This window comes from Sinohyriopsis cumingii, chromosome 6, assembly GCF_028554795.1.
Source record: "Sinohyriopsis cumingii isolate HCF-2022 chromosome 6, ASM2855479v2, whole genome shotgun sequence".
Lineage (NCBI taxonomy): Eukaryota > Metazoa > Mollusca > Bivalvia > Unionida > Unionidae > Sinohyriopsis > Sinohyriopsis cumingii.
The window spans coordinates 108,675,141-108,698,201 of record NC_142966.1 but is presented as its reverse complement, the minus strand read 5'-3'; the positions used below and the strand labels follow the sequence as shown (position 1 = coordinate 108,698,201).

The window sequence follows — 23,061 nt, the reverse complement described above, 5'->3', positions numbered from 1 at the left end:
ACTTTAGATTTTCATGAAATTAATCATTACATGCACCAACATGGGCAACTGTGAACATATTTTGAATATATGTACAAGCAGTCGTCTCTGGCGCATGTTGAACATAAACATAGTCTTGTAATGATGAAAATCCAACAAGAGGAGAATAGGATTATGATGTTATGGCTTTGTGCTCACATGGGTGAAATAGAAACTTAATAAGTATATGCAGTCTGTGAAATACAGTATCTGGCATTATAATGAAGTAATAATAGTGTACTGTGTAATATTCTAAAGTCATCCTTGACTGAGATACATTAATATATATTATTATTATTACATAATGTCATTTACTCAAAAACAATACTTAACAGATTAAAAGATCAATGTAATAAGAAAAACATTATAGTGAGGGAACAATGTAAAAAATAGTATCCCAAGTTTTAACTGGATACAGCAACTGATGTAAAAGATATGTGACTTTGAAAACTTGAAAACAGCACATTTAAGATTTTCACAACAATACAATGCGAGTATCAACTTTAAACTTATGATATTATTTTGCAAATGTTTCAGTTCAGCTTGAACACAGAAGCTAAATATTGTTGATGATAACAATCATTACACACAAGAAACAGTAGAAACAATACCTATCTCTTGTGTGTCACAGATAATATACGATTCGTCTTGTCATTTGCTTCACCCAAACAACTAATAAACAACAAATAACAAACCCATTATCATAGACACTTGCAATCAACAAACTGCAAACACTTGATCATAAGCACTTGCAATCAACAAATAACAAACCCTTGATCATAGGCACTTGCAATCAACAAATAACAAATCCTTGATCATAAGCATTTGCAATCAACAAATAACAAACCCTTGATCATAAGCACTTGCAATCAACAAATAACAAACCCTTGATCATAGGCACTTGCAATCAACAAATAACAAACCCTTGATCATAAGCACTTGCAATCAACAAATAACAAACCCTTGATCATAGGCACTTGCAATCAGGACCAGCATCTGTTCATAAGCACTTGCAATCAACAAATAACAAACACTTGATCATAGGCACATGCAATCAACAAATAGCAAACACTTGATCATAAGCACTTGCAATTAACAAACAGCAAACCCTTGATCATAGGCACTTGCAATCAACAAATAACAAACCCTTGAGCAAACACATGATCATAGGCACTTGCAATCAACAAATAACAAACTCTTGATCATAGGCACTTGCAATCAACAAATAACAAACACTTGATCGTAGGCACATGCAATCAACAAATAACAAACACTTGATCATAGGCACTTGCAATCAGGACCAGCATCTGTTCATAAGCACTTGCAATCAACAAATAACAAACCCTTGATCATAAGCTCTTGCAACCAACAAATAACAAACCCTTGATCATAGGCACATGCAATCAACAAATAGCAAACACTTGATCATAGGCACTTGCAATCAACAAATAACAAACCCTTGATCAAAGGCACTTGCAATCAACAAATAACAAACCCTTGAGGAAACACTTGATCACAGGCACTTGCAATCAACAAATAACAAACCCTTAATCATAATCACTTGCAATCAACAAATAACAAACCCTTGATCATAAGCACTTGCAATCAGGACCAGCATCTGTTCATTAACTTCATTGATTTGAGCATCAGAATAACGAGATTTCTCCAAGGCTGCATCAGCTGCCAAACGGTGAAACTTCACACCCTTCTCGATGTCACCAAACTGAAGGCTCATCCGGGCAACTTCGCTCAGATACATGGCTTTGTGACGACCTAAGATAAAATAATAATCTACTATAGAATGTAGAGTTCATTACACATTAAGTTTATTACTGCAGTCAATATTTGTTGCAGTACATAAGAATTGACTTTAAGATGTTATAAATTACAAAACAGCAACAATTACAACAAAAACAAGAATGCATATATTCTGTAGAACACCATGTCTTCACAATAAAATGTGCAAACCTGCCTTCTCTTACATTCAGGACACACTGTACTAATGATATGGAAAAATGGGAACCAGCCTGGAAATGGGTGAACATAAAATAGAGTATATATGGGTTTGGCTGACCAGGATTGGTTAATAATGTAAATTATGATTTAGAAAAAAGAACCCTTTGAGAGCTTATCCTAGTTGTGAGTGAAAAAAAGGGATACTGTTTTACTGATGGAATATCTGTCCTTTAACAGTCCTGAGTTTGGAACACTCATTACTAAAATTAGCACCTGACTCTTTGGTGCTGAACTGAAAGCATGTGTTTCAAACACATGCGGGACCAGAAAATGCCATGGCTCATATCCTTTCCTCTACACAGAAGCTGACATCCAAGTTTCATGTATACTAATGAATATAGGTTTGATCATAAGCACTCAAAAATTTTAAGTTATTTAACTTTTAATATCATGGTGTTTGCAATGGTTTACTATGGAAACTGAATTAGTACCACGAGTCCTATAGACAGCCACAGCAATACAGTGACTCCACATATGAATGTGCAATTATTAACTTTACTATAAATGCAATCACATGGTTTAATTTGTGGATAACAAGCAAAATTAATATCTTTTGTAAACCACAGAATGACTTTCAGAGGGATATTAAACATATATTTAGATATATCAACTGTTGCCATGAAGGGGGAGGGGGAACAGTGTGCAGATTTGACTATGTTAGATGTAGTGTTTTGCACTTTAAGCAATACATATATAAAATGTATACAATTTACCGTTTATAGAATAATTACAGTAAGCAATATGATATTTGCTAGTTGTGTTTAGAAACATAATGCTTCAGATATGATCACTCAGGTCTCTTCCACCATGCTTAATGGTGATGACCTCTCATGACTTTGCATCCCACTATTTTCTTTCAGTGAATCTTTTGAAAGTTCATATTTTGTATTTTAATGAACTTATGTCAAGCTTACTTTAGTTTTAAATTATGACTTCTGGGAGGAATTTTAGGTAATATTTTCATTTAAATCTCTTTTTTTAAATGGTGATTTTAAAAAAGATGATTCTTTTTATCAACTTTATTTTAATATTTTTTTCTTATTTTCTTAAGTAAAGCTCAAATATTTAAATGTTGCCTGAAATGAACCATAACTCTTTAGGTGAACATGAACTTGCAATATAATTTAATATTCACTAATGTAAACTTTGACAAGCAGAACTATGCACATTGCTTATGTATTGAACTACTTACTATTCCTTGGGCTGTCAAGAAAATCATGGGTGGATACATATAATAGGACACATAGTACTAATTATATGGAAAAATGGGAACCAACCTGGAAATGGGTGAACATAAAATAGAGTATATATGGGTTTGGCTCACCAGGATTGGTTTAATAATGTAAGTTATGTTTTAGGAAAAAGAATCTTTTTTTAGAGCTTAACTTCGTTGTAAGTGAAAAAATATATAGATACATTGTTTTATTGATGGAATTTCTGTCCTTTAACAGTCCTGAGTTTGGAATACCCATTACTAAAATTAGCACCCGACTCTTTGGTGTGTAATGGAAAACACGTTTCAAACACATGCAGGGCCAGAAAATGTTGCAGCTCACATCCATTCCTCTACACAGAAGCTGACATCCAGGTTTTATGTATACTGATAAACATAGGTTTGATCATGAGCACTCAAAAATTTTAAGTTATTGAATTTTTATCATCATGGTGATTGCATAGGTTTACTATGGAAACTGAATTAGTACTGTGAGTCCTTTAAATGCATTCTGTTCAATGTACTTTCTTGAAGATCTTACAACTTCAAGTAAAAGCAGCCAAATTTTATTATAAAAATGGATTGATTTTATTTGTACAGATCTGAAACACCTCTATGCTCTGTTTTAAAAAAAAATCTCTTCCAGACTGGTCCAGTGTTTTTTTCAGAAGATGTTGAAAATAATAATTTATGTTGTATGACACACAATAAACATTGGATAACAGATGACAAATGAAGGGTAATTGTGTTAGTTCCCTTGGCCTTACATTCAGGTCAGCAAAGTTATTTGTCACCATCAGCAAATCAAATGCAGCAGCAGAGGGGGCGAATCGGACATTTTGTCCAATCGTTATTTTGCTTAATTATTACTTTCTGCACTCAACGATCTAGTGTCGTCAGCGCCTGGTAAAAAAAAAACGACGACGGTCCATCCTACACGATGGTGACGTCATTTGGTTTAATTAACACCTTCTGCGCGCCGATCCCCAGCGTCGTCAGCGTCCGGTAAGCACATCGACGACCGCGTCGATGTCATCGCCCCCTCTGCTGCTAAGTAGTTATTTACAATGAAAATTATTTACAACTAACCGAATATTTGGTCAAGTCCGATACGATATCGTGTCCGAGGATCATGTAAATTTATCGTTACGAATCCATGTGGCGTCGACTGAGCATGACTAAAAAAGTTTCGAAAAGTATTAAAGTCCATGTCACCGCCGCACCATGTCTGCCAAATATTTCGTAGCGTGTGTGTATCAACGCCGTTGAACACAGCAAGAATATTACAGTTGTCTCTAATTACTTTTGGAATCTGAGTGTATCGTTGAGTGACATATATCACGTCAGTGTTTTTATGCCTGCCTCTGGAAAATATTCTAGCTGGGTTTTTTTGATTGTCTAACATAACATCATCGTACACGACTAGATTGTTAACGTCGCCATCAATATCATCAATACCCGGTGCATCATTGATATCCGTAATAAACTCAATAACATTTTTTTTAGCGATCGCTGATGCATTCTCGTTCAAATCTTTCAACACCTCGTAGCATCGTTGATCATCTACGCTAGGAGCAACCAAATACAACTTATCCCACTTCATCCATCTCATTATTAAATTGAGTAACAATTGCGTCTTGCCGGATCCAGATGGTCCGATGATAATCATCCGGATCGAGTTTGGTAACGCTGCAACATGCTTAACTGGTTCTCTTGTTTTAGTCGCCGAAAAATCAATTATATTCATATCTCTATACATAAATTATGGATCTATATTGTGTGAAGTGCAGAGTGCGTACTGGCACAAATGATATGACAACCGTTACAACAAGAAATAATAGATCGGCGCTTACTGGCAAGTGTGTACAATGCGGTACAAAGAAATTTAGATTTATTTCTATTAGACCCGGAGATGTTTTAAAAAAAAGCGAGGAGGTGACATCGCAGCCAAATTGGCAAAACTCCCCGGAACACCGTGGGCAAAGTATCCAGGAGAAAAACACCTCCCAGGATATAACTACTGTGGCCCCGGAACACGATTAGATATTAGACTCGATGATCAAAATCAGCCCAAACCCGGTGAGTATCCAATAAACGCTATCGATAAGGCGTGTCATGCTCATGATGTTGCTTACAAAAGTAGCGATCTGCAACAGCGTCATATCGCGGATGTAAAATTAATTCACGCATTAAATGCTATTCCTGATAAATCCGTCAAAGAAAAATTGGCCTCATGGTTGGTAAAATCGGCTATGAAAGGTAAATTAATGATTGGAAGCGGAGCTTCTGGCGCTGGTAATTGAAAACGATAGCGTTTATAATAACAACATGGAATCCATCTATTATTCTCCGAGAGGATACTGGAAGGGGAAGGCCGCAATTGGTAAGCTTGCAAGCGCTGCAAAGGTAACAAAGACCACTGCGGCTAATTGGTTATCCAAACAGGCTATATGGCAAATCTATCTACCACCGCCTAAACAAATCAACTTCTCGCGCTTTGATGTCAGCGTACCTAATGAAGTTCATCAGGCTGATATACTATTTTTGCCGCATGACAACGGTTACAAATACGCGCTAACCGTAGTTGATGTTGCGAGTCGATACAAACAAGCGGAGCCGTTAAAAACAAAGTCGGCAACTGAAGTAGCCGCTGCGTTTGAAAGAATTTATCGAAGAGGTCCTCTGCGCTGGCCAAATCTATTACAAGTTGATCCCGGTAGTGAATTTCGCGGCGCTGTTTTATCAACGTTGAAACATCATAGCGTCGCGATACGACGAGGTCATACTGCGCTACATCGTGATCAGGCAATTGTTGAACGATTCAATCGGACTCTCGCTGAACGGTTATTTGGATATCAATACGCGAAGGAATTCATCCAAGAAAAACGATCTCGTGAATGGGTTAAAAGGTTGCCAGGCGTAATTGCAGCGTTAAATAACGAGATTACCCGAGCAATCAACATTAAGCCCAGCGACGCGATTAAATACGAGTATATACCCGGAAAATCAAAAATAAATAGCGTTTCCAAGCCGATTCTTGGCGATGTTACCGTGAGATATCTATATGAACCAGGAGAGCTTGAAGGCGGTAAAAAAAGAGCTACTGATCCTATCTGGAGTGTTACCACACATAACATATCAACGATAACACGATCAACTGGTAGACCACCGATCTATAGACTGGATTCAACTGCTCCTCAGCGCGGATTTACACGCGAGCAACTACAAGTGATACCTAACGATACTCAATTGCCCCCACGTGGTCTTAACTAGCGCCGTTGCGTCTATTGCACTCAAGACAGGTCAACCTCACATTGTTTTTGACATGACCGAGACTGTTATCGATCCTATCCACGGTAAATTGGCGAGTGTCTTTATCCGAATAACGCCAACTCATTATACAATTGCAACTCGCGCAGTGATTATTCTGTTGTTGTCGTAGCGAGATTATTAATTCGGCATCAATATCAAAACGCCGCTGTTTTTTTTTATCCTGTTGGCGGTAACCCGAGAGTTTTCTATCAATGACGCTTGCATCGATGGTGACTTTGTCGCCGGCTTCGTCAGTGACTCCGTCACCGGCTCCGTCAATAACAATTCTTCGAAGCTGATTTATCCTTCGTACTCTGGACACTGCAAGATAGACTAGATTCGACCATTCGATGCGATTATCAACCATCCAAACAATTGTGTCCGTGATGGTTAGTCCCTGCGAGGAATGTATTGTTGTTGCGTATCCTAGCGTCCACGGGGATTTATCAGCACGTAGCGCGTCCTCGACGACACCGATATCAACGAGCACGATATCATTCAGCACGAGAATTTGTTTTTCTGTCCGGCCTGGAATTTCAACTTCAATGTTCTGCCGCCGTGTGTCCGCGGGTCTATAACATAACGGCACTGGACGCGTTGGAAACTTTTCCTTATGCAACGTAAACAACTTCCGCTGAAGTGTGTCTCTGACTATCTTTCTACTCGCTACAATCAAATCGTTTGGTCTCCATGTTTCCCAGAATTCATTCAACGGCGTTTCCGGAATTACCTCGCGGATTATTTCACACTGAATTCTATCCGGCTGTAATCTGATTAATTTTTTAACCTCGCGCAGTTGTTCATCAAGTGCTCGGTAATCAGTATCGGTTTCTTCATAATAGTCCACGAACCCGCTCAACCAATCATGTGGACCCTCGCCGACAAATGGTGGTGGTTGGCCATGGTCCCCACACATGATTACCGCTGTATTCGCGCGCAGCAACCACTCAAGAAACATTTGTAAAGTATCTAACGAAACAGTACATATCTCATCCCAGATGATAATGTCGGGAATAAATTTTTCACCCATTCGATCAGGAGTCCACTCACCGCCGCTGTATCGAAAAAAGCTGTGATAAGTAACGGCGTCAACATTTCGTTGTTTTATCTCTCGCGCTAGTCTATGGGTCGGTGTAAGCACGATTATACTTGCCCGCGTTCGAAATAATTCAATTGCCCGAGTCGTCTTTCCTGACCCACCACAGCCGCTTAAATAAACCGTCTTGTGTCTACAAATTGGATCAGAACACGATGGTGCATTAGACCATTCTGACAATTTATCACCGCGTAAGTAGTTGTTCTCAACGGTGACATCTGCTGACGGGGAATAATCGCGTCGTATTTCATTTTTAATTCTCCATGTACCCCAACTCTCGTCCGGACTAGTAAACCCGGCTACGTTTTCCTTATACGCTACGTCAACATAAAATGAATCAACGGCTACTCTAACCGCGGTATCGGGGAATCTATTTATCATCGAGAATAAATTGATAGCGGCATAACCCAGCATAGACGCCCTCAAATGTGGATACGCCGGGCTGTCTCCGTCGCTGTAGGTAACAACTGTACCCAACCTTGTTCCATTGGACAAGAAAGCTGTTTTGCAGTTCACGTATCTATTTTTTGCCACTGCGTCCTTGATTACGAAATCATATTCTGCGTCATCTATAATCAGCCGTGAGCAATATCGTTTGTAGTCGTGGTTTTTTCCACCTTGTGTGAACTTACCAATTATTCTTCTACCGAGATCTTTTGCCTCGCGGTTTCGTTGGTTAAATATCCTCCTGGACCATTCGATGATATATTCCTCGTCGGCATCAATGTTTTTTCTGGATTCGTCAATTATGCTATCTAGACGCTCCGGTTCTGGTAACCAGACTTCAGTCTGCGCCCGGTATGATATAATCGCGTCACTGACAATCAACGAAACTAGCATGCTACAATCAATCATATACCGTAGCAGCGCTATTGGCAACCACTTCTTTTCAGCTATGTGTCTACCGATCCAAATATAGCAACAGCGATGGAGTCCTGCCGCGAATTCAAATGATACTATGCGAGCGAATCCGGTTAAATCAAAATCAGGCAGTGGTCCATTAATAGCAACACGAGTCATTTCATGTCTGGGGTGTCCAAATCGTTTGAAATACTCAGCGGCGGATCCATACCCGAGAAAACTCGCTGGATAACAGGCAACCATATCAACCGAGATCATAGCGTCGCGGTTGTATTCAGTGTTCCATAGTCCACCGTGATAGTATTCCAAACAACTGGATTGTACATCCGGTAGAAATTCCTTGCGCGTTGGTCTCCACGCATTTTTCCTTGCTGCAACATGAGCTACAACCGATGGAATCGTAAAACAATTTGTTAGCAGTTGTTCATCATGCTCTTCAAATTCCATGGCGGTTTTTTTCATCCTGTTGTGAAATGCTTCAGTGCGATATAATTCGCCGTTTGGTCTTACAAACTGATCAAGGGTATCCATGTCGTTTTCAGCGCTGCGAAGTAACCACACTGATACAGGGTCATTTTTACACAAGCAAGCAATAGCATCAAATAGTTTCCTCTCCGCGAGAAAACCGTCCTCTCCTAAAAATTCCCCCGGGATATACTTTACTGTTCTATCCCGTGGAAATATTGTGATCGCGGGCGTCCATGCGTGTTCGTTATGATCAATAATTTTGATTGGGGCTCCCTTCGATTTATACTTCGATTCGTATAATACTTCACCGGTTATCGTTGTAACGGTTATTGGAAATCTCAGCGATGTTTCTAATCTCGCTATGTCGCTGATGGTTGCTCCACGCTCTTTTACGGTTAGTTCCCACTGGTTGATTTTGCTACGTCGTAAATCAGTCAATTTGTTTCCTCGACATGCATTTGTAAAATGCTCTATTATTCGTTCTGCTACACAATTTATCCCAGTTGACTGTTTCATCGGTTTCAGTTTTCCGATATCAGGTTTCTTATTTAACGGGTATATTCCATAAACAACTGCTGTTTCAGGATACGCTCGTTCATAGTATGGTCTATCAATTCCGGTTAACAATCCCGGCTTGGAGTCGCGGCTGACAGTGACTGTTTTCTTGTCGCTGAGAACTGGTTCAAATTTATCACGTATGATCCAATCGCCTGATTCCACCCGGACAATGAATTTTACTCTGAAGAAATACCTTTTACCGTCAAGTTGTGATATTATCATTGCTGCGCGGTTGTCGTTCATGGTAGCATCAACAACACCATCAATTCGAAATGTTGACCAACTATGAGATGCACCATCACGCTTGAATTCATTGATACAATCGCGTATTTTACTCAACAGGGTTTTATCGTTTATTAACGCTTTTGATGTGTCCTTGAGGACTCTATCGAGATTGAACTTAATATTTTTCCAGGGTTTAATTGCTGCTAATCTCTCGAACTCATCCATATAATTAAAACAAGTATTTAAATGAAAGAATATAGTATAATGAATAAATGCAAATGGTTAATGATTGGGTCGACAACCCCGTGCAATAAATCATGTAGAGGTGAATTCTGCGGGTATCATTTACAAAGCGTTCGCAATGGTTCTCTTGGCCCCCTACCGTGCTTGGTTTGCCACGTCGGTGTAAGAGGAAAATCCCAGTTGTGTATTAATTGTGGCGGAAAGCGATACAGGGAACTAAAACGCTATTATGACAAGCGAATTAAAAACGCCGTCATTGACCCCACCGCAGACTTCGTCATCAAAACTCCTCAGGACTACATTGCAAGGTTTATAATTAAACCAAATAATAAATTAGACAAGTAGTATTATTATACAAATGGACCAAGAGTTCAGACCTCACCCTGTGTTTGTTAATTACGAGGCGTCTCGCGACGGCATTGTTAGAAACCGCAGACTGAAGAAGCCGGTTGGTACCGTAAATAATCACGGATACTTGCGATTTAATGCTGGGAAAAAAATCTGTCTTATTCACAGGATGGTGTATGAAGCGTTTAACGGACTGATCAACGACGGTCTCGTTATTGATCACATTGATGGATGTCCTCAAAATAACAGACTGTGTAATCTAAGAGCTGTTACACCGAGTCAAAATTCCAAATTTGGAAAAACAGGAGGGATGAGAAAGGCAAAACCCGTAAAATCATTTGATACAATAACGCACGAAGAAAAAATATTTCGCTCTATGAATGCGGCTGGTAAATACTTCGATATTTGTAGTAAATCAGTTCTAGATGTTGCGGAGAATATAACTAAAACAGCGATCTCAAAAAAGACGGGTCACAGAATTCGATTTTCATATATAACATCAAAGGGAGATAACTCGTTTTGTGATAGCGTCTCATGACAAGAGTTATGTCCCTTGAAGTCCAATTAATGTTGCGATTAATTAATCATTTTACGATGAAAACTAATGAAATACACGCTGTTATCTAACAGCTGTATTCTTTTTTTTAATGTTTTATTTGAGTATTTGGTTTCATTTAAATGCCGTGAAACACCATTAATAAGTATTTAATGATTCAACGATTCAAGGGAATTCAAATTAACACACACCTTGTGACTGACGCCGCTGTATTAGTCACTTTATATACAAGATGACTCGTTATAAGCCTGGGGCTTTCGAAAGCCAATTCAACTAATCAAAACTAACCCACGCTCTTGACCCGGGCGTGTGGTTGTCTTTTGTTCACAATCATGCAACCGGGTTAATTTAATTGGGTTGCTTTTGATTGGTTGAATTGGCCGTAGAGTTCCGCCCCGCCGTTTTATGTTTGTGCTGTCTTGTGCCGTCCCATCATCCATCAATCATTTCATCCTTAATTAAGTACATGTAGTGATGTCCCCCAAGCATATCTTCTGGGCGGTCTACGATGACGTTTGTCACCCTAGGCCTCCCTCCCGGAGATGTATGCTTTGGGGTTCCAAGATGTGAATGTCCTTAATTAAGTATATGTATATGCCTGTAATCTGCCACAACACTCGAGTGGAGATCTACGGCATTGTACCGTCTATGTATGCCTGTAATCTGCCACAACACTCGAGTGGAGATCTACGGCATTGTACTGTCCATACAAAAAACGGGGTCAAAAATGGCCCCAATAATTTTATTAAAATTTTTGATATTAGAAATAAGATGTTTTATAAGAATAATGAATATCGAAGACATCAATAATATATTAACCGAGATTTCAAAATTAAAAAATCAAGGAATTGAATTATCTGATGGTCTCGACAGTGAAAAAATATTATCCGATTATGAGATTATTAACGAACAGTCGAAACGGGGGCGTTTTACCCTGGCCCGCGAGTACTTTTTTATAAAACGATTACAACATACGATCAATGAAAACCTGTACCACAATGACGCAAATGCATTCATTGGACTATTTACTGCCGTTGAAATAATACGAAAAAAACTCGGACGTGTTTATGAACGACGCCGGGAGATTTCTAGTAAGATCAAAAACATTAGAAGGATTATAGACGAAAACTCCGTGGAGCCCCCGATGGTACACTCGGCGGAAAATTAGAAAATTGCGGATCAATTTACAATAATGGTAGGTGAATCACTTACTACTCGGCTAGCCAGAGAGCGGCTAGCAGCGCTTAGAAAGTTTATACCGTTACGAGACAGAGTGAGAGAGAAACTTCAAACGCGACAACAAATGCAAACTGATTTTGCTGTTGAAAGTGAACAGTTATTTGCCCCGGTAACTAAAGCGACTAAGGATGTTACGGCGGCAACTGTACCCGTTCTTGGTGCGCTTGAAAAGATAGCGGCAGAGACCGAACAAACAAAAAAGTCTTTAGAAACACTCCCTGCAAAAATAGTGGCTGCTACAACACGGAGGCCACCACCACTCGCTATAACCGAACCACAAGAACCTTATGTTACAATGGCCGACGAGGAAGAATTAGGCGCCACCGCAAGAGAACCAGAAGAAGAAATACCAGAAGAAGAAATACCGAAAGAAGAAATACCAGAAGAAAAAGAGGAGAATATACCCCGTATTGTACTCAAGAAGAGCACAATAGATGAAATTAGAGGCTTCAGCTATGAAGAATTAATTAATTTTACTGCCAACAATTTTGCTAAGAAAACACGAGATAAGAAGCATATCAATAGCGGTTACGAGAAAAATATAAAGTCGTTAAGGGATTGGACAAGAATAGTGTATTTAGCGAGTAAATATAAAGATGCATTACCACTGCGTGATAATAAATATATAATATTCCACGATAAAGTAAAAAGTATAAAACCAAAAAAAGGAAAAGGATACTCTGTTGGTAAAGAATCCTACGGCGTTACCTGTCCTGGTAGTGTTCTCAGTGATATATCACGGCTAGAGGTACTAATCGGAGGAAAACGAGCCGGAAATAACTCTACGGAAATAATCAATGAGGCTGCTGATATTTGCAAGCGGTTATTTGCAGGCGGTATTATGGACATTAATGCATATCGAACGCTCATAGACGAGCTCGTGGATGATTAATTGGAAAACTGGTGTTTTTAATAAGGATGATCATACACTACAACCATGATAAACCAGTACTCGTCTACGTGGTAAACTCGCGATTGCCTGTTTACCGCGCGTACTATGGAGATGGTCTCGGTAGCATCATTGCGGGGTTATTTACAAGAATGGCTCCAAAAGTAGCGCCGTTAGCCAAACAATTAGGAATGAAGGCTATTGATGTTATTCGTGATAAGGGTATTAGTGCCATTGGAGATATTGCCGGAAAGGCGCTTTCAGCCGCGCGGGGCAAACTAATGTCATTGGTGAAATTCAGGAGAAAAAAACAGAAACCACCGGTAATGCCATCAACGACAGTGATGCCTGCAAATGTCAGTAAAGTAATAAATAACGCCGTGGAAGAAAAATTAGAGTCGTTGGCGACGACTCAGTCGTTGGCGACTTCGCCATCAGCCGATGCGGCAACCAACGCGCTCATGAACGCGATAGCGGGAAGTGGTTTAAATTCAAAGAATTTACGACGAAAAAATCGCAATTGAAAACATCAACATGATAAATAATAGAATGTTTGCGCGTACCGCTGACCCCGCGTTTGATATGGACGCCCCAGTGCGCAGGGATGATTCTGTCCGTGATTATCAATATTATTCTTATTATGCAACGCAACCGAATCTACGATCGCGAATTGAACTTCAAGTCCAAGATACCAGTAAATACTTTCTACCGTGTGAAGCGTTTATCGAAATTGAGGGAGAACTTGTAACAAATGCTGCCGATAATGCACCATACGACAACAACCCGACTATCCGAGTTGGTTTTGTCAACAACGGCGTAATGGCGTTATTTGAGAGCGCAAAATATCTCATTGACGGGCGAGAAATTGAATCAATAGAACGCGATGTTGATGTTGCAACGACGATAATCGGGTTAGCGAGATACTCAGATGATTATACAAGGTCGGCTGGTCCGTCTATGATGTTTGCGAAGGATACTACCGATAACGCTGAACACAATCAGTTTTCTAGGGTAAAGGCAGCAAATGCTGCCGCGGTTAATCCCGCACCAGGCGGGTATGTAAGACCAGCTGGGGATTTTGATGTCATAAATGTTATTACTAATTACAATCTAGGGTTTGCAACACGAGCAGGGATGTTGCAAGGACAACGCCGACAGTTTTCATGCGCGATTCCACTGCATCACATATTCGGATTCTGCAGAAACGTCAGAAAAGTCATCTATGGGGCTAAGCATACAGTAGTACTCGTGCGAAAGGGCAATGATAATGATGCAATCTGGCATGATGCTGGTGTTGCCGACGGTAAGGTCAATATAAAGAATATAGTATTGTGGATGCCAGTAATGACCCCATCAATCACCGCAGAACAGCGATTACTCTCATTCATGGAGACAGGTGGTAAATCACTGTTGAGTTGGCTCACAGTAACCACTGATGCTAAAGAGGATAATATGGATGGTATATTTACATGGCACCTGGCATCCAAACAGGGTGTTTCAGCCCCGCGTCATATATTTGTAGCGCTACAGAATAAGGCACGATTAGGCTCCCAAGAACGCAGCCATATGATATTTGATCAAATCGGTGTCAATGAGGTCTCGTTGAGAATAAACGGACAGCAGGAACCATCCGAGGACATACAGCTTAATTACGGCGACAACCATATCGCACGTGTGTATCATCGATTGCTGTCATATATGGGTCGTGATCAAAACGTCGACACTGGTTTGCAAATATCACAACTTGATTTTAAAAACCTGTATCCGATTTATTATTTTTCGTTGGAACATCTCGATTTAACGAGACAATCCGTCGTTGATATACACTTCCGAGCTCGTGTGCAACGTCCTGGTGGTATTGCCGAATATAGAGCGGTCGCTGTCATTCTCAGCGATAAATCAATGCTGCTAGAAGGTGTTGGTGGACGAATGAGAATCATTGATGCGCCAGTGGAAAACATGTAATTGAAAACACAAACGCGTTTACAATAAATGTCGTATAGTGTCGTCAGTGTAGAGTTGACTGATGGTCAAGTCAAGAAATTACGATCAAAGTCGGCTAAACAATGCGGGACCACAATAACGCTGAAGCCGTCGCAGATGGCAGGTGGTAATCATAAGATATCGTTGACGGCGCGTCAAATAAAACATTTCAATGATGCGATGAAGAATAAAAAGGGAGTTCAAATAGATTTTTCAGCCGCAGCAATTAAAAACATGGAAAAGACCGGTGGGATATTTCCGCTGTTAGCTGCGATTCCGGCATTGATTGCCGCGGCCGCACCAGCAGTGGCTAAGGCGGCGGCGTTAGGAGCCGTTGGTACCGCGGCGGGGATGGCATTGAAGAAGGCAACCGGGAAAGGCTACAAAAAAAAACGACCCGTGGCCGGAAAGGGTCTAAGACTACCGGGAACCCCGTATTCATGGTACTCGGGAAAGGGTCTAAGACTACCGGGAACCGTTTATTGACTCGGGAGTCTATGACTCCTATGTCTAATTTTGATTTAATAGACGCCGCAAACGCGTTAGCGATAAAAAACTTCAGAGGTGTTTTTATGAGGGATCAATTACCGGCGGCCCCAAGGAATACTGAAACAGGCATAATTAACCTCGATGGGTCCTCCGGAGCGGGAACTCATTGGGTTGCGTACGCGATTGATCCGCGTGCAATCGTCTATTTTGATTCATACGGGTTAACCCCGCCGAAAGAGTTCATGCGGTATATCCGGGCGTGTTCAGCCCCGGCGTGTTCAGCCCGGGTTTTTTATTCCACGCTGCCAACACAGCGATTAAGTGACCCACCGATATGTGGCCGTGAGGTATTGAACGTACTCGCGGCGATTTCATCATCGCGGAAACCCCCTCATGTGGTTGTAAACGAATACACTAGTGGGGTCGTAGAAGCTCAACGGATATTAGAGAATAACATTTACAATAATAATGATTGATATCTGGGGGCGACCGGTTTCGGCGCTGAAAGAGTCCACGGAAACGGCCGCCGCCGACATAAAAAAACTAATTGAGGATGAAATCACTGATATGTTGAATCTAACAAGTGTTGACCCGGGCGAAATAGTTGTATTTCAGGACCGCCAGGGTAAATTGAAATCCGGTAATGTGTCACTAAATGACGTTTTAACACGAAATAATGATGCCTCCGAGAACGCTATCGCGCTGTATACCAGCGACGGACGACTCAAACCGGGTGAAGATATATCGATGATAGATGGAAGAATAAATATACTTGGCAACAGTTATATATCCGTGTCGAATTCGTTAAAAAGTTTACGTGGTGAATTTAACTTTCATGGAGAACAGTTAATGTCGATGATAACACCCGTCGGCGAAATGCGAGACATTGTCAATAATTTTTTTGGAACCCCGCCGGTAAGCGAACCAAATATTATAACAATAAAGAATACTATTTCGGAGTTTACGACGCTGTCGGGTCAATTTATCTCGTTACGGAAAAATGTTAACAGGATCGATGGCAACGTTGATAAATTCTTTGGTAAAAAAAATACCAAGCCGGATGAGATTACAACAACTATAAATGATATCACTGCGTATGGACAGGAAATAAAAACAATCAAAACTAATGTTGAAGAGAACAAAAAAAGCATAAACGGGAATATATATGAAATAGGAACGATCAAAACTGATGTTGAAGCGATTAAGGACAGACTACCTAGAATGACAGAGCAACTCGAAAAAATGAAAACACCTCATGGGATCATCGGCAGTGGCGTATACACGGTTCAATACGGATCATTCGATTGGACTCCTACGCGTAATGCAATAGATGTCACCGCAATTGTTAAGGGTATTTATCGATTGACATTGATTTCGGCGATGCAGTTCAATATATCATCGTCGAGTTCATCCGGGTTTAACAATACAATATCAACAATTATTGACAAGAATACAGCCGAACAGTTTATAATTAGAGCCGTTGATAGCAGTCTATTTAGAACAAACATCACATGGTATGTGGAATTTGTAGCGAATTTAAGTAATTAAAAACACTAGCTCTTTTAAAATAAAAATGACCACCAAGGAAATTGAATCAGAGGTATCACCGACGTCACATCAATATCGATTCGATACCGCAAAAGAATTTTCCGCGAACTTGAAAACGCTTTCCGAACAATACCGTGCAAAAATAAAAAAATACCGCAGAAAAATAACCACCATCGACGCGGTCGTGTACTCGGTGTCGGGTATAGTAGCTGGCGCCGGTGTTATTTTATCCACGGTGACCACGATAGCCCCGATCGCTGTTCCAATCGCCCTCTCCGCAATGACAACAATTGCTGGAGTCGCCAACGCAATCACTAGGAAGATATCATCGTGTTTTCAGAAAAAACTCGACGAGTACATAGTAAAACATCAAATAGTATCCGACGCGTACTCGAAATTATCCGGGTTGATCTCGTTATCGATTGATAATTTGTTCGTATCCGATGTTGAATTCTCCACGATGGTCCAGTTGTATAGCTCCGCGATGTCAAAAATCGAGGATTTTCAACTGGAAGCCGGAACCACCTGGTTGTTGAAATTAGACACTAAAGACAACGAATAATAATAATGTCGCTGAACCCCGAAGGGTCTCAATTACTTCAGCGGATCGCGGAGAATACCACTCCGGTACAAACAAATATGATATCAATAACGTCAACGAAGCCAGAATTCAGTGTGAACTTCCCATCGCCGGTTCCAGTAAAGGAAATAGCGCTGGCAAAATTGCGAGTATATCACAGTTGGCCTAATATCCGAGCGGACGCATTTAACGGACAACAACCTAATAACTCGCTGGTTTTTGCACGGACAAATAAACCCGATGGGACCCCAAACTGGGAGGAGGTTACAATACCAACTGGGTCATACCAAATAGAGCAAATCAATAAAGAATTTCAACGCAGGATAAAATCGATCACAGGAAAGGAATCAAAAATCGCTATTACGGTTCATGAACCGACGTTATCATCGACGATTGAAATAAGCACACCGGGGTATATGGTTGATATTTATAACAGTTCAATAAGAACCATACTAGGATGGCCTGAGAATCCACCCGCGGACACCCCCCCATCAACTATCCTCAGACACGATAACGGAGATGGTGGTAGGCATATTGCTCCATACAACGTAAATATCGCATCAGTGATAGCGATCAATCTAGTGTGTGATGTTATCGAAGGGAGTTACCAGGTGGATACCAAGCAATCAAATCAAGCTCAACAGGGATATATCCTTTATTCGTTTTCACCAACAGCCCCTCCGGGATTTTTGATCATTGAGAGTCCGATTAATCCGGTCTATATGCGATGCCATGATCGGTTTTTAACGAGAATTAATTTTAGACTTACCGATCAGTCAAATAACCTAATTGATCTACAAGAGGAGGAGTTAGTGATCACTCTGTTTGTAAGATCATAGCAGCAGAGGGGGCGATGACATCGACGCGGTCGTCGATGTGCTTACCGGACGCTGACGACGCTGGGGATCGGCGCGCAGAAGGTGTTAATTAAACCAAATGACGTCACCATCGTGTAGGATGGACCGTCGTCGTTTTTTTTTTACCAGGCGCTGACGACACTAGATCGTTGAGTGCAGAAAGTAATAATTAAGCAAAATAACGATTGGACAAAATGTCCGATTCGCCCCCTCTGCTGCTAATGCTGTAGCCCATATCTACATAATAAATAAATTGTTCAGTTTTTAGATCTGGAAAAAAGAAGCCTGAGGTCCGTCAACCAGTCCACCACAAAGGCTAATGTCACAGCATTTAGCAAAAAGACTTGGGTTAATATTAGGTATTATGACATTTAGAGTTTTTTAAATTTCTGCAATGGCAGCCAAAGTAGCTGCTCAGTAGTTTTTTTGAAGAAGTGTTTAAAGCTTTTCTTAATTTAACTAATTCAGGCCATGTTATGATCTCTTGGGGCCTAAACTAAGTAACAAAAGAAAGCAACAACCAAGATGATTTGCATAATTTAAAATGTTAATTTATTTTCCTAAAATACAAAGTGAAAGAATTAAAAAAAAACAGCTTACAGTATGGTGAACGAGTTCAAAAAATCCTAAAGATGTATCAATTCCACTAGTTCCAAGTAATCTGAATACGTTCCAAAGGTATTCTGAATGATAACTGTAATGCGCTGATGTACTGACCATGCAGCAGAATCACCATTATAAATCCAAATGTCTTTTAAATGAAATCATGGTAAATCCAATAGATATAAATCCAAATGTCATTAACAGAATTCACTGTACTTCCAAAATAGCTATTAATAAAAATGTCCTTGAATGTTTCAAAGTAAATCCATGCAACTATTATAATATCAAAAAAAAATCTTTGTATGAATGTTACAGCACTGCAATTCCAATAAATAATAAAATTCAATAAATGAATTTATACATTCAATGTATCTCTTCCAAGGCCAGAATTAATATCAAGAATATTTAATTCTGCATAAAAATCCTTTTATATACCAAGTTTATACCAAGTCCAATTTTGTCAATGCAATCATCAATTCTGGGTATTGGAAATATATCTGTATTGGTGACATTGTTTATTTTCTGTAATCAGTACACATATTTAAAGTATTATCTTGTTTTGGCACCAGAACTCCAGTTACATTTACTTGGTTCAGTTGTCATTCTCCAGCAAATACTGAACTTCTTTCTTTAAATAGTTTCATTAGAGAGGATTCATCCTGTAAGGATGTTTTTTCATTGGTGTAGAATCTACAATTTCAATGTGACATGGTAGATTTTATTTGTTTAATAGCTGTTTTAATTCACTCATCTTTTGTGGCAGCAGATGCTAAAGTGTCTGGTGCAGATTGTCCAATACCGGTATTTCCGAATTGTGAATACTGGTCACTTCAAAGTTACTAGTCAAATTTCATACCTTCATTTAAATCCTCAGTGTGTAGTACAGTTACTATTAAATTAACTGAATAATTTACACGTCTATTTCTGTCAACATACTCCTTTAACACACTACTATGACAAAATTATTTCTTTCTAACTTTATAAGGACCATAATACCAAATCTAAAACTTATCTTGAACTGATTCCCTAACAAGAAACAATAACAAATGAACACCTTTGTCCCAATCCTTTCCTGTACATCTGTGATGGCCAAAATGTGTAAAAAACACACTTTACCACAGCTTGAACAATGGTCTTTGTTTTTATATTCCTCAAAAGAATATCTTCTGGAAATCTTATGCATGCACACATAATCAAAAAAGTACTGGTTGCTTAACTTGGTTTTACGTAAAGGGATGACACAATCTACCTTTATTCTACTAAATGGCTCATCAAATGCATGAATAGGTTGCAAGATGAGCCTTGGGTACCTCTGATATGATTTTCTTACCGTCTGACAAGTATGACAAAATCTACAATATACAGAAACATCACTTTTAATTTTCGGCCAATAAAAATGATTTGAGATCTTGTAATAAGTCTTACTTCTAGATGATCAGACACTTGAGTTTCATGGGCTATACTAAGAATTTCCTGTCAAAATGACTTAGGAACAACAATTTTATACCTTACTGACCACTCATCACCAGCTGGTGCCTCAGGTAGCCTCCATTTCCTCATAAGGACCTCATTTTTCACAAAGTTACAAGATGGCACCTGTGTTGCATCAGTTTTGCTAATATCTCTCTAAAACAAACAGGAGAACTCGATTTTGTTTCTGGGGGACAACTAATGATTGTCTTTCGAAACCCTGATTAGAAATAAGAGAATAAGTAGCCAAAAAAGTATCACTGATCAATACCTCTGGATGATGCAAACAAGAAGCAAAAGTGACCTCATTCAAACTGACCCATAATAGTGTCAGCTAAAGGAATAACAACCTGGTCAACATCAATTCTCAAGGGCTTTTTTTCCATAGCTCTAGTAACTGCACAAGCTGTATATAATCCAGGGATTTCAACTTCAATAAGATCAAGTCTTCAATCCATACAAGGCTTTGTCATTTATTTACTTTTCCAAAAACTAAAAAAATGAATTTCTAATGTCTCAAGCATGTGTACTTTTTTGTGGACATAGGACAATAGACAGTTTGACTTGACTGTCAAGTTTAAATTGCAGATACAGTGAAACTGTTCCAAGTCACCTCTACATAGTGATCACCTGGTCAAAGTGGCCAGTCAAATTTCCTTTGGGCAATTTTTCTACATAAATGTCATTTGTGTAATGGTCACCTGTTTCATGTGGTCAGTGGCCAGGTATTTCCTAGCCAAACCATGGTTTCTCCCTGCCTTAAGTGGACACTTGAGTGTATCTATAGTGCTTGCTCAGTCTATGCAAACTGAATTATTGCTTCATGTGAAAAGCATTGTTTAGAGAAAAGGATATCATGTGAATCATTGTTCTAATAGTTATTATTTCACTTGTACCCAACATGTAGTGGAATTTAACATGAATATTAAATTATTTTTCTATGTCATACATCAGACTTGGAGTTATTATTATGGTTATAATGATGAGGGGATGTCGATGTGACCTGTGCAGGTATGTACCAAAGGTGCCTAAGTGTGTGAAGATGGCAAAGTGATAATATTGAAAAGTTAGAAACTTTGTAATCGACATATAAAAAAAACAGAAAAGTCAGAAATTTATAGATGGAGTTAACTTCTCTTTGAAGATGAAACTCATCCAACTTGTTTTTTAAGGCAGAAAACTTCCATACCACTTGTATTGATTTTGTGAGGCCTGTCTGTCTGTAGAGAGGACGTTACTCAGCACAAGCAGATGTACTTACTATTTCATGGGACAAGGGGGCCCCACGAGTGGCCGAGTGGTCTAAAGCGCTCTCTGTTATGGATCACTGCCATCTCACCTGTCTGCGCTGGTTTGAGTCTTGGATTCAGCCAATGTGGGTATGTGATAAAGCTTGCCAGTAGCTTCTCGTGGGTCGGTGGTTCTTTCCAGTGTTTCCTGGGTTCTTTCTCCACCATTAATACTGGCTGCCATGTATAGCCTATCATGTGCTGAAAAATGGCGTTAAACCCCACAACAACAACAACAACATTTCATGGGGCTTGTCACCAGTCTTGCTATCAATGGGAGATTACTCAATCTAACTGCACACCAAGGTGGGGAAGACAACTGAGAGAGCTGGATTTATGAGGTAGTAGTACTTCTCAGGTACGATGATTGAGCAAGGCACTTGAAAAAAAAAAATCAAAACTTCTGTACTTTAGCTTGAACTTGAGTTAATGTCTCATTTGATTAGTGGAGATGGAAAACTCAATCTCAGATTCCAAGTTTAATTATATCCAGGCATGACTTGGATCTCACCAACAGAACTTAAGCCTGGACTTGAACTTAAGTCTAAAATTAAGAGACCTGACTGGCATATAATTCTGACTAAATATCAGCTAAACTGAATGTCTTAAGTTAACAGATACCTTTAAGACTTATGTTTGTGAATTTAGGATAAGTTGTCCTTTAATTGGAGGTACCTTCAAAGTCAAGTTTCACCACACAATGGTTATCAAGTACATTTTCATGAAAGAAATAAAAATATAGTCTTTAACTACAAGTATCGTAATAATTCTACTTGCTTCTTTTTTCTGCTTTGGCTAAGTTAATAAACATCTCAGTCGCAGACTGGATATTCCCTCGTGCCCACATCACATATGGCAGAGCAATGTCGAATAAATGCTCAACAGCTGTAGGAAATCTGAAATAAAAGGAACCTAATTATTGAATACAAATTCTTTTAGACAGCTTTGATTGAATATTTAGGCTGAACGTTTGAATAGACTAAATATAAAAGCATTTTCTTTAATGCCACACAAGGATTATAGTATATTACATGTTACCATTGTCCATTCATCAGTGTAGAAAAGTTCTGTATTTAGGTCAGCCTCTGACCCACAAACTTGGATTGAATATTCATGTACCATTTCTGGTTTATGCAATAAATGTCTTTTTATCAACATGTCTTTCAATCTAGATAATTATAAAAATGTCAATCAAAAATA

General features: G+C 39.4%; 1 protein-coding gene across 1 annotated transcript in view; it reads right to left on the bottom strand.

Annotated features, from left to right (window-relative positions):
- The window catches only part of LOC149797685 (uncharacterized), a 98,018-nt gene that overhangs the window by 65,349 nt on the left and 9,608 nt on the right, over window positions 1-23,061 (bottom strand). Inside the window, exons 4-5 of the mRNA XM_089962605.1 lie at window positions 22,639-22,757; window positions 1,602-1,791 (exon numbers count right to left, since the gene is read on the bottom strand). Coding sequence (XP_089818731.1) covers window positions 1,602-1,791; window positions 22,639-22,757 — 309 coding nt within the window. The remainder of the gene's footprint in view (window positions 1-1,601; window positions 1,792-22,638; window positions 22,758-23,061) is intronic.